General features: G+C 42.9%; 1 protein-coding gene across 3 annotated transcripts in view; it reads right to left on the bottom strand.

Moving 5' to 3' along the window:
- The window catches only part of SLC23A2 (solute carrier family 23 member 2), a 1,130,684-nt gene that overhangs the window by 206,653 nt on the left and 911,531 nt on the right, over positions 1 to 12,500 (bottom strand). For all 3 annotated transcript variants that reach the window (XM_044083095.1, XM_044083098.1, XM_044083097.1), the window contains exon 12: positions 9,639 to 9,744. In XM_044083095.1, the coding sequence (XP_043939030.1) occupies positions 9,639 to 9,744 (106 nt within the window). The remainder of the gene's footprint in view (positions 1 to 9,638; positions 9,745 to 12,500) is intronic.

The raw sequence follows: 12,500 nt of genomic DNA, 5'->3' as shown, positions 1-12,500 counted from the left end.
AAATATGTTACCTTCTTTTCAAATTTACAGTAATTGCATCTACCACATTTGTTCATGGAACCAGGTTTTTGGTTAGAATACAGGCTCCTGGTCTCAAAAATGTTTTCTAAATTCTTTCCTTTTTTATAGACAATGGTTGGCTGTAAGCCTATCACAGATCTAATATTCTTCTCATGCCTAAGAATGGATCAATTTTTCGTTAATGGATTCAAGGAGATCCATTATTTGTCTTCCTGGGATGACATGATTGACACCTCTCGATGCTTTGCAAGAGATGGCCTGCATTTGTCACCCCTGGGGCTTCCAGGTACTGTCCAAGGCTCTTGCCATCCCTATAGTGCCTTTTTTAGGCGGTGTTCCAAAGACTAAATTGCCACCATAACAGCTACAAACAAATGCAATCTGAGGGTCATGCTGCTCAACGTTAGATCTCTAAATCTCAAAATGCACTCACTCGAAGCACTCCTTAAAATGGAGAACATCAACATTTGTGCTGTAGCAGAGACCTGGTTCAAGGCAGCAGAAAGCACCCCTGCACTACACCTTTCGGTCCCAGAACTTGAACCGAAGCTCCAAAGGCGGTGGTGTTTCTATATTCATAAAGGATGCGCACACCTCCGACTGGTGGCCCAACATAATGCATCAGAGATACTTCAGGTGCAGCTAACATTCGGTAAGACAGCAATTCAGGTCGTGGCCTTCTATAGGTCCCCAACCATGTCCCAAGACTCACACTCCACGTTCCTAAGCACCCTGGAGAATATTAGGGTCCAACCTAACACTCTCATACTGGGTGACTTCAACTTCTCCTCCAGTAACTGGGAAAATTACTCATGTACCAATACACTTGCCCAACGTTTTCTGGAGTTCATTAATTCCAATGCCTTGGACCAGCTCGTTCTTACCCCCACTAGAGGTAGCAACACCCTTGACTTGGTCATTACTAACATGGGCAACCACTGCTCTACACCAACAGTCAACTCCTTCCTGGTTAGATCCGACCACAAACTAATCACCTTGGAAATCCACATCCCTCCCATCCATCCCCCCACCCCCTCAAAGGTAACCACAGTGAAAAACTTCTCCAAAGCTAACTTTGGGCTCCTAAAACAGAGGTGGCTAACTTCACAGCACCCATGCAAATGAAGAATAGTTGCATGACCGCCGAATCATACACCAACGCACTGTACGAACACGTACACAAATGCATGGATCTCGCCATACCCAACAGAACCAAGATGCTCTCCTCCAAAAATAGGAAGCCAATCTGGTGGTCCCCTGCCATAAACAAACTCTACAACAGAAGGAGGAAACTGATGCGGAATAAGGTGAAGTCCCAAGACTGGAAAACTCTCTTATCAGCCTCAACAAAAAGTTGAGATTCCTCAAATCTTCTAAAGCTAGCTATGAAAACAGAATTGCAGCAGATAGTAAAGACAACCACAGGCCTTCTATAGTTATGTGAAGAATCTCCACTGCAATACCCATATTTGCTCTGAGCTACTGTACAATGGTACCTCCTATACCAAGCCAACAGTTACAGTGGAAATAAAAAGTTTACACACCCCTGTTGAAATGCCAGGTTTTTGTGATATAAAAAAATGAGACCACAGTAAACAATTTCAAAACTTTTTCCACCTTTAATGTGACCTATAACCTGTACAATTCAATTGAAAAACAAATCTGTTAGGGGAAAAATATAAAAAATAAAAAACGTACAATAAGCTGGTTGCGTAATCTTGCCTTTGCCAACAGTAATGCTCGGCTTTTTAGAGTCAGCCAATCCTATGAAATGTACAGTTGTGTACACTTACCATAACTGTAGATGTTTGAGTGTACTCACTGTTGTAGTCATCACATTTGGGTTATCTGCCTGCAGGTATCCCTCAGCCGGCCCGAATACCAATGTCTTGGGATTTCTGCTTCGGATTCTGTCACTTCTTCCATGACGTCAGGTCATTAGGAGTATAAAACATGCAGCCGATGCCATTACATCAGTTTTTCTTGCCGCAGATATCAGGTGCCCCCAAAATAGGAAGCAATTACATGGTATGGAACACCCCCAGCAAAAAGCAAATGCACATGATATAAGATATGCCAAACAAAAAAGATAGGTAGAAGAAAAGAGAAGTCAGAGGGCTGGAGGGAGGATAACCAGAACTGCAACAGTGAATACCACTCAAACATCTACATTTATGGTAAGTGTACACAACCATACTATGTTCTTCGTGTTTTACTGTTGCAGTCATCACATTTGGATTGATTCCCAAGCTAAGAATGGGTGCAGGTAGTTAAGAAGCATTAAGGCTGGCAATCAGGCCCTGTAAGACTGCTGTGGCAAATCCAGCTCTGGATTTAGAAAAGATAGGTATGTGGTAACGCTTGGTGAAAGTGTGTACAGAGCTCCAGGTTGCAGCTTCCAGGATGTCCCTTGTAGGGATTCCCCTGAGGAATGCTGTAGAGGTAGATGTAGCCCTAGTGGAATGTGTTCTGATCCCCTGTGGGGTAGGTTTCCCATGGTGTTTGTAGCAGAAATGGATGCAGTGTGCTATCCATTTAGAAATGGTTTGCTTTGAAATGGCCTTACCCTCTGCCCCTGCAGCAAAGCTGACTAGCAGCTGGTCAGATTTTCTGAGAGGCTTAGTCCTGTCCACATAGAACCTAAGCTGCCTGTGCATGTCCAGGGAGTGCAGGATCCTTTCCCCTTTATTCTGAGGATTAGGGAAAAAAGTTGGCAAATGAATGGACTGGTTTAAAGCCACAGTAGACACCACCTTGGGCATAAAAGATGGGTTAGTCATGAGGGAAACCCTGTCCTCATGGAAGATAATGAAGGGTTCCACTGCCATAAGGGCCTGCAATTCAGACACTCTTCTTGCTGAAGTGATGGTTAGAAGTAAAGCTGTTTTCCATGAAATTAATTTTAACTCTGCTGTAGCAGCAGGTTCAAAAGGGGGAAGCGTGAGCTTTTCTAATACAAAGTTAAGGTCCCAGGCTGGAGTGGGAGCTCTCCTGGGGGTAGGTCTTAAATTTTTGGCTCCTCTCAAGAACTATTTTACCAGAGGATGAGAGAAGAGGGGTGGCTCAGTATTATAATGAGCTGAGATGGCAGAGGCATGAATCTTAATTGAAGTGAAGGATAGGCCATTGTGGAGCATTTCTGTTAAGTAATCTAGTATATGAGGTAAGCTGGGCACAGTAGTATCCCCTTCCCTGGGACTGGCTCCAGGAACGGTATCTTTTCCACTTTTCTGAATAGGATTTTCTAGTAATAGGCCTCCTTGCCTCAAGAATGACATCCAGCACCTGCTTACTGAGAGTTGCTGGTGAGGAGTTCAAGGGATGAGCCAGGCTGCAAGTTTCAGGGTCTGTAGCTGAGGATGCAGAACCTGGCCCGCCTGCTGGGACAGCAGAGAAGGAGTATGAGGCAGGTGCCATGGTGGCACTACTGTCAGACTTCGTAAAAGAGGGTACCCAGTGCTGGCGCGGCCAGTCTGGTGGAATCAGTAATGCCCTTGGCTTGTCCAGTTTGATCTTTAGTAGAACCTTCGAGAGGAGGGGCAGAGGGGGAAAGGCATAGACTGAGAGGCTTTCCCAGGTAAAGGACAGGGCATCCACTTTCCAAGCTTGGCTGTGGGGAGTTCTGGTGCAAAATTTGCTCAACTGATAGTTCTGAGGGGAATCAAAAAGGTTCACCTCTGGTGCCCCCCACCTATTCCTCAAAAGCTTGAATATTATGGGTTCCAGTTTCCACTCGTATGGGCCCATGAGATTTCTGCTTAAGTCGTCTGGCAGTGAATTTAGTTTGCCTGGCAGGAATTGAGCTTGCAGGTGCACTTGGCTGCTGAGGGAAACCCTGTCAGCATGGAAAATAATGAAGGGCTCCACCGCCATAAGTGCCTGTAACTCAGACACTCTTCTTTGTGAAGTAATAGCTAGAAGTAAGGTTGTTTTCCAAGAAAGGAATTTTAACTCTGCTGAAGCAGCAGGTTCAAAAGGGGGAAGTGTGAGCTTCTCCAGTACAAAGTTAAGGTCCCAGGCTGGGGTGGGAGCTCTCCTAGGGGGCCTTAAACTGTTAGCTCCTATCAGGAACTGTTCGATGAGAGGGTGAGAAAAGAAAGGAGGCTCAGTATTATAATAAGCTGAGATGGCAGAGGCATGAATCTTAATGGATGAGAAGGATAGGTCTCTGTGGAGCAGCTCTGCCAGGCAATCAAGGATTTGAGGTAAGTTGGGCACAGCTGTGTCCCTTCCTTGAGACTGACTGCAAGAACAATATATTTTCCACTTCTCAGCATAGGATTTCCTAGTACTAGGCCTTGTGGCCTTCAAGGATGACATCCAGCACCTGTTTGCTGAGGGATGCTGGTGGTGTATTCAGGGGATAAGCCAGGCTGCAATGTTTAGGGTTTGCAGCTGTGGATGCGAAATCTGTCCCTCCTGCTGAGAGGGCAGGGAAGATGTCTGATGTAGGTGCCAGGGTGGCACTGCTGTCAGACTGCGTAGAAGTGGGTACCAGTGCTGGGGTGGCCAGTCTGGTGCAATAAGGAGTGCCCTTGGCCTGTCCTGTTTGATCTTGAGTAGTACTTTTGAGAGGAGGGGCAGAGGAGGAAAGGCATAAATTAATTGGTTTTCCCATGTAAAGGATAGGACGTCCACCTTCCAGGCTCTGCTGTGAGGGTTCCTGGTTCAAAATTTGCTCAACTGGTGGTTTTGGGGGGAGGTAAAATGGTCCACCTCTAGTGTTACCCACCTCTGGGTTAAAAGTTTGAATGAGTTGGGTTCCAGTCTCCACTCGTGAGGGTCCAGTAGATTTCTGCTCAAGTTGTCTGCCAGTGAATTTTGCTTGCCTGGCAGAAATTGAGCTTGTAGGTGCACTTGGATGCTCAAGGCTGTGTTCCACAGAGCCATGGCTAACCTGCAGATTGGGTAAGAATGAGTTCCGCCATGCCTGTTTATGTACCACATAACTGTGGTGTTGTCTGTCTTTATCAGGAGCTGTCCTGGAAGGATAAGGTATTTGAAGACTGTAAGAGCATTTTGTACAGCAAGCATCTCTTTTTGATTGATATGCAGGGGAATTTGTTCTGGGCTCCATTTGCCTTGAATGCATTTGCCTACCATGTGAGTCCTCCATGCATAGTCTGATGCATCTGTTGTCAGGGTTTGGGCGGCGAGGGGTTGAGTGAAAGCAAGTCCCTTGTTGTGGTTACATGCTTCTGCCCACCAAAGGAACTCTGCCCTTAGACAAGGTATGATAGTCTTGCATATGGAATTAACAGAATGCATGAGGCCACGAACCCTAGGGCTTGCAGTATTTTCCTTGCAGATAGCTGGGTTTTGTTGGCCATTATTGAGAAGGCCTGAGAGGGACTGGAAAGGACCAGTTTTTTGAAGGCCAATGCCTACTGGATCTAGGTGGCTGCACCTGTAAGAAATCTTTGACGATTTGCATAGATTTAGCTTTTTCTTCCATCTTTTTAAGAACTTCTTCTGCTTTTGCGCCAAACAAACGCTCCTGATTTAATGGAGCATCTAGTAATTTTGCTTTGACATGGTCAGGCAAGACTTGTTCCTTCAGCGAAGCATGCCTTCTCAGTACAGACCCAGTGACAGCAGCCCTGCAAGATGCTTCTAAGGCATCAAACCCACACTGCAAAGCATGTTTATTAACTTGGTTTGCAGAATGCATTAACTCTTGTAAATCTTTTTTTTCTGCACAATCTGGAAGTAGCACCGTTTACTTGTTTAATTAGTTCCATAATATGTTGCTGGTACTTCAACATGTGAAACTGGCAATTCAAAGCCCTGATGGCAAGAGTTGCAGCGGTATATACCTTCTTACCCGATCTGTCTAAAGCTCTAGAATCCCTGTCTAAAGGGGTAGGGTTTTTGGCTGTAGTAGCTTTAATGCCTTTAGGTTCCTGAGAAATGGTCTCTGGATCCACAGTAGGATTCTTAGAGAAATTTGCGAGAGTCAGGTACTCTGTAGGACCTGTCAGTTTTTCTAGGAGCTGGTGGTAAGGTGTCAGGAGTAAGACTGGACTCCAAGAAGACATCATCTACAATATCCAGGACAGGGGGTATAGCTGAGGCTAATCTAAACATTCCCTGAGTCTCTTTTTGGACTGAGGATAGTCCTGGCATTCCCAGCAGAAATGCTCTCTTAAGGTATGCAAGGTTTCATCAAAAGAAAAATCCTCTGGAGGGGAGGCAGAGGGAATGGATTCCTCTGCATTTGAATCCCCATACGTAGATAAGGGTATGTCCTGGTAATCAGAAGGGTCAGAGTCATCAGACTCCTGTAGAATCAGAAGGAAATTCAATTCTTTGTCTTTTGGCAGGGGAAGGCTGGCTTCCCCTAATTAGAGTAATAAGGTCTTCAGCCATTCTAAGCATTTGTTTTTGTGGCACGGGAGCTTGAGCATGCGCTTTGGACGCTGGTTTTCTAGGTGTAGTGCGAACTCTGGGCCTGAGAAACTTGGCAGTTTTAGTTGGAAATGAAGTTGTTGGTTTAATATGAATATGTGTAGGTCGGAAAACACCCTCAGAAGCCAGTGCCTGTACAGCGGCTCCAGACCCATCCAAGGCAGAGACATCCACAGGTTCCATAGTTGAAGAAGCATCTTGCAGCATACTGGACTCCAAATGGGTTTCAGCAGAGGCCTGTGAATCTATAGAAGCGGGCATCAGGGGTTGCAAAGGTGCCTCACTGAGTACCGGCGGACTGGTGACTAGCTTAATGGAAGCGTCTTCGGCAGTTTTTGACCTATGCATTCTGTCTCTGTCTTTGTGCTTTTTCGGAAGATAGGTAGTCAGATGGCTTACTGAAGCAATTTTGGAATATGGAGAACGAGAGCAAAAGAATTTAGCTACAAAAATAGCCCAACAATGAATGGTTCTGGTGTTAAACAAGGCACAAAACCAACAGCGATGGACGTCGTGGTCTGGGCCTAAACAGGTGATGCAGTAGGAATGAAAATCTCTGTGAGGTATTTGCTTTCCACAGGCAAGACAATTGTTAATTTTTTCTGACATCAGTTAGAGTAAGAAAAAAGAATCCCCAACGGGGTACTTAGCTTTAGAAGACTTCAGGTCTGAAACGCGATAAAACGAAAATTTCAGGTAGTGGCCGACCGGCACTTGCAAACTGCTTCTGCTTCGGGCTCCTTCTCGGCAAGAAAGACTGATGTAATGGCATCGGTTACATGTTTTATACCCCTGACGACCTGATGTCATGGAAGAGACGACAGCATCCGACGCAAAAATCCCCAGCCTCTGGTATTCGGGCCGACTGTGGGCTACCTGCAGGCAGACAACCCAAGCGTGATGACTGCAACAGTGAAACACGATGAACATCAGGTTCTCTATCCATGTGAAGCAGAGTCCATCCCTAATCCTATTCAAACATAATCCTGAAGATAGGACTGAAATCACAAGTTCATCCCCAGGCTGGCCCCCATGTCTGTTATATACAGATGCTGACAGTAAACAGTTCCTAACACTGGATGGGTAATCATAAATTCATCTCTGGGCTGACCCCCCCCCCCTCTTCAAACACAATCTGCATGACTGGTTGAGTAAATGTAAGGGGGTTCCACCTCTGTACTTCTTGGACAGGGGCATTAGGTACTGATCGTGGAAATAGGGGTAGTACTTGGCTAGGCTTGTAATGGGCCCCAGGGCCATTAGCCTAGTAACTTCCTATGATCCTACGTCTCTTATAGACTGAGGCTGACAGTAAAAATTCCCTAATTAACTTACCCCCCAACATAACTTTTTAGCAAACTCCTAACTAACATACCCACAATTAAGACACATATGTTACCAAGGGATGCGTTGTGTGGCTAGGCTTACAAAGGCCCTGGTGGTTGTCAGCCTACAATATACCTATGAATGTAACAAACACTTTGCCTAATTTTCTTTCAGGCCACATTTGCAAAAGCCCATATGGGGCCTGCCAGCCCGACACCACAAATCTCTTCCCAACTGAGGAACAAACCGCCCGGTTTTCCTCCTTCAGGTTCAGTCTTTTATAGGACACTATTTTAGACAGTTAATGGAAAAGTAATGACCAATTAATTGCCTTTCTGAATTACTGTGAGAATTTTACATCAGAAAACTATACTTCACAGACATTTAAAAGCATATTCCCCATTTCAGAAAAGATGTTACAATAAAATATTATACACACATACATAGACATACAGTATTTGCTCTTGGTTATGGCTGGAAAAAGGGTCAATGGACTTGACCATTTACCTGTTTAGCACGTGATAAATATCAGGTAACAAGATTACACAGAGCAATTATCAGGCTACAGAAATGCAAAAAAATCGGTTTCCTAATTCAAGCTAAATGGCTATATTAAACCATTTTTATTAAGCCTACTTCAGCGCACATTTACCTATTACCTATGCAATATTCTGCCTAGACCTGTGCCTCTTAAATCTCTAAAAACAGACAAGCATTTTTTTTTACATGTAAGACTTATTTTTATTACAAATGTTCATACCGCTTAGAAGAAATCTGCTCACAAGACAAATCAAAGAAAAATCAAATAACTAAAGTCTAAATTATTTTAATTAGCATCAATAATCATACCATCAAAGAGCTAATAATGCATCAAAATGCTATAATATAAACATACGTAAAACGTCTGACTTCATTATGCAGAGAGGGAGAGATGAAGCCCAGAATTACACCCAGAACCTATACTGTATTAGTAGACAAAGTAATGGAGAAGACAAAGAGCATTGAGAAATTAAGAGTCAATACTTGTTCAACCCCCTCTTAAGTAGGAGTTTGTAGTCTATGGGTTGAGGGCATGCCTGGAAATGAAGCCACAGCTGATGACAAGAATGGCAATGACCAGAAATGCAAATAAGTAGGCAATCGGAGGAGATGCAGCACCACATAAGTGAGTGCAGCCCCCTCATGGTAACTACTGCATGTCTAATTGTAGGTGACACTACTCAGCATATCAGGGAGCTAAGGAGAAAGTAACAAAAACGTAAAGTAACATAGTATGCCACCGGTGTCAGAAGTCCTCTCTGCTTCCCTCTAACCAATCTTTTACCCTATACTGCCACACCAGACGGGGGGTGGGGGGGTTGGTCAAGAGGTTATAACAACCCAATCACAGACAGTGGATTACAAGTGGTACCCAGCAAATGATTAGTCAAGCTGAGAAAGGAGGAGAAAAACTACATGAGAAACGTTATAGTAAGAACAGACGGCTACTTCAAAATAACTTTGCTCTTACTTATCTGTTACAATTTAATGATGTACAAAATAATCTGGAAAGGAGTAGAAAATTAAATCCAGGTACATCACCCGTCTTGCATGACAATCAAGTGAGTGCAACATTGTTGCTGGCACTGTATAAACACAAAATTACGTGTTTGAACACGTGGGTATGTGTGGATTTGTTACTGCTCGTTCTAGTTTGCACTGATCTGTCTTCACGCTTTCTAGCATTTCACATTAAATAAATCCCAGTCAACCTACTTCAGCAATCAACAATGAATTAAAGAAATCTTCTCATACTGTTGTTTAAATCACAATGTCAGAATGAAAAAGAAACTGCTGTACAAACTAATTGTAAATTCTGTCACAATAAGGAAAACCGTCTTTACCTTTGTGATGCCCAAAACACCAATATTGGGGCTGGATGAAGTAGATCCATTGCCCGTACCAAATACTCCATCCAAAACACAGGAAAGTCCCTCAATGAATATTCCTCTGGAGAAAACAATAAAAAAAGACACTATACTGAATAGACACAAGAACATAACCTAATATGCAGCTGTTAGACTAAACAATCAATAAATATGCTGGCATTATAATTAATTTTATGTATGTGCAAATCTAAACGGCAAAGATTAACCAACAGCTGGCTTCGCGAGACTTTCCTTCATGGAATGCAGCTTCACTTCTGTAGCTTACACTATGCATTCTAAAATGATACACAAATAAACCTAACCAGAAGTTAAATGTTACACATTTACATTCCTCTGAAGCAGAGGAGCTTTATGAGATATCTTAACAGTAGGCCTTCAAGACACAGAACTGCAGCAGTTGATAAAATGTAGATATTTCCCAGCCTTTATTCAGTTTTTTGGCCTCAGGATTTCAAAGCACTGCTTGCATTTTCTAGAACAAGCCTTCGTCAGTTTCACAAATTAGGTTTTATTGATGTCTATACTGTGTCTTGCATAATAAAAAGACGCAGACATGTATCCTTCAATTCTTCTACTGTGAAAATTCATTTGGCTTCAACGGCTGAATTATTGAACAAACTATGAACTATGTTTAAGAACTCTGAAATCTGCCATCATCTACTCCTGATAATTATCACACTGACAACATACCCCTTGGAAGTGACCCAGTAATCAGGGACTTAGGGACATACACAGACAGTACGTGTCTACAGTAGTGAGGAAATCATTCTATGTTCTGCATCTTAAAAACAAAGGTATGGCATCTAGGTCCAAGTAAGTCATTGTTCCACTGTATTTGGCATTCATCAAACCTATCACTGAGTACAATGCCCCCCCCCTTTAGTATGCACCTAATCAGGCACATCTCCAACAATTGGAAGGCCCACAGAGGTTTCTCACTAAAAAAACACAGGGTGCAAGTAAAATGTCCTATGCAGACCATCTAAAAGCCCTTATTCCCTGTATTCGGTCTCCTACAGTCTGCTGAATGGCATATAGGGCATTGTTAGACCCCACTCTGATGGACCTCCTGCATATCCACAAAACAAACAGCAGCAGAATTAACGCTCTAAAGATTTAAACCTTGCCTGTGATATAAATAGGATATGCTGGAGAGACAGGTATGTATTCCAGAGACTATCCCGTGTCTGGAACAGGCTCCCCATCCATGTGAAGCAGAGCTCCTCTCTAATCCAATTCAAGTGTAACTCGGACAGTTGGATGGGGAACAAGAAATTCATCCCTGGCTTGACACAATGTCTTTAATGGACACAGGCAACATGTAAATGGTTCATCTCCCAGGCCCCTGCTTGTAAATATTTCCTCTCCCAAGCCCCTGCTTATTCTTATCAACGGTACCATAACTTGTCAGAGATTTGGAATGCAAGGCTAGGCTTAAAAAGGCCCTTTTGGTCGTTAGCCTAGTAAACACCTATGAACTTATGCACCTGTGAAGAAAGTACCGAGTCAGATTACAAAAAAATATGGAACTACCATACCACCAGAATAACTACGTACAAAAGCAGCGGTGCCCAGATTTGTGAAGATTAATGGACGCTGCATTGTTAAATTGCTGCAATACTCTCTTCTTGTCTGAATCTGCATTTTTACAGTAAATGTGTCATTCACATTTGAAAAGCAGTACTGTAGCAGTCAAAAATATCTGGTTTGGAAGAAGCACTTCCAAATTCTGTATTACACTACAACTGAAAATATAATTCATGTTTCACAAAAATGAGAATCCCTTGCAAGGAAACAGCTTTACAAACCTGTTGCAAGACATTCTTAAAACAAAATGAGGTAGCACTTGCCACCGTAATGGAGTAAGGCCTTACTACCCTTCTAGGGACTTAACATAGCTGTGTTAAAAAGAGTTAAAAGGATGCAATGCAATTTTTTCAGCCAAATAGCACTGCCTTATTTTCTGATAGGTTAACTTTTCCTATCTAAAGTAAAAAGACGAGCAACTTATTTTAGCACAATTCACCTTTACGAACCTCCAGTTGACACTAAATGTAGAACATAATTAACTCTAGATAAAATTATATACACACACAGTTATAAACAATGACAACCTGATCCTTAGAAACAAACAACTGTAAAATTGCTACAGTGTCCCATTAACATCTGCTCATTTCTTTTATTAGGTCCTTTGACTTGTATAACATTTTGTGATAAGTCTTGCCATCATCTAGTTATTATATCTTTATTGTCACATCAGGCAACAGTCTCAGGATCGACTTCACTCTCAACATCTTCCTCAAAAAAATACCTCTTTTCCACCCTTCATAAAGTCCTTGCCATAATGGTAGTCAGGACACTTTAAAATAACTACATCAAACTCACTTCGGACAAACGACTTTGCACAGGATAAACACTAACTTAATCTCACTAAGCAAAGCAACCAGAGGACACAATCAAGCAAGTGAGGCAACAAATTGTTCTGACTTTTTTGCTGAAGGACTTCTACTCAAGCAGTACTTCGGTTGCCTGTGCACATCTAGGAAATGCAAATTTTCTCCCTTTTATTTTCGTGCTTTAGGAAACATAGTTACACCTAATGGACTTACTTATGGCTCTTTCTGAAACCACCCAAGGTGTAAAAGATGGGCTGGGTATGCCTCTAGAGATGTCCATTCCAGGTGAAAAACTCTACCGGATTTACCAAGCATCAAAAATAACATAAATGTACTCTCCAAATCTGCTGGCCTGTGAGAAGACCTTCTGCAGTGGGCATCTGCCTCTTGTGGTATCCACAATTTGGCACAGTTGTAGATA

The sequence above is a fragment of the Protopterus annectens genome, chromosome 9.part0 (genome assembly GCF_019279795.1).
Source record: "Protopterus annectens isolate FY-2018-M chromosome 9.part0, PAN1.0, whole genome shotgun sequence".
NCBI classification, from domain to species: Eukaryota; Metazoa; Chordata; order Ceratodontiformes; family Protopteridae; genus Protopterus; species Protopterus annectens.
Note: the sequence above shows the minus strand (reverse complement) of the source record. Positions and strands in the feature narration are given on the sequence as shown.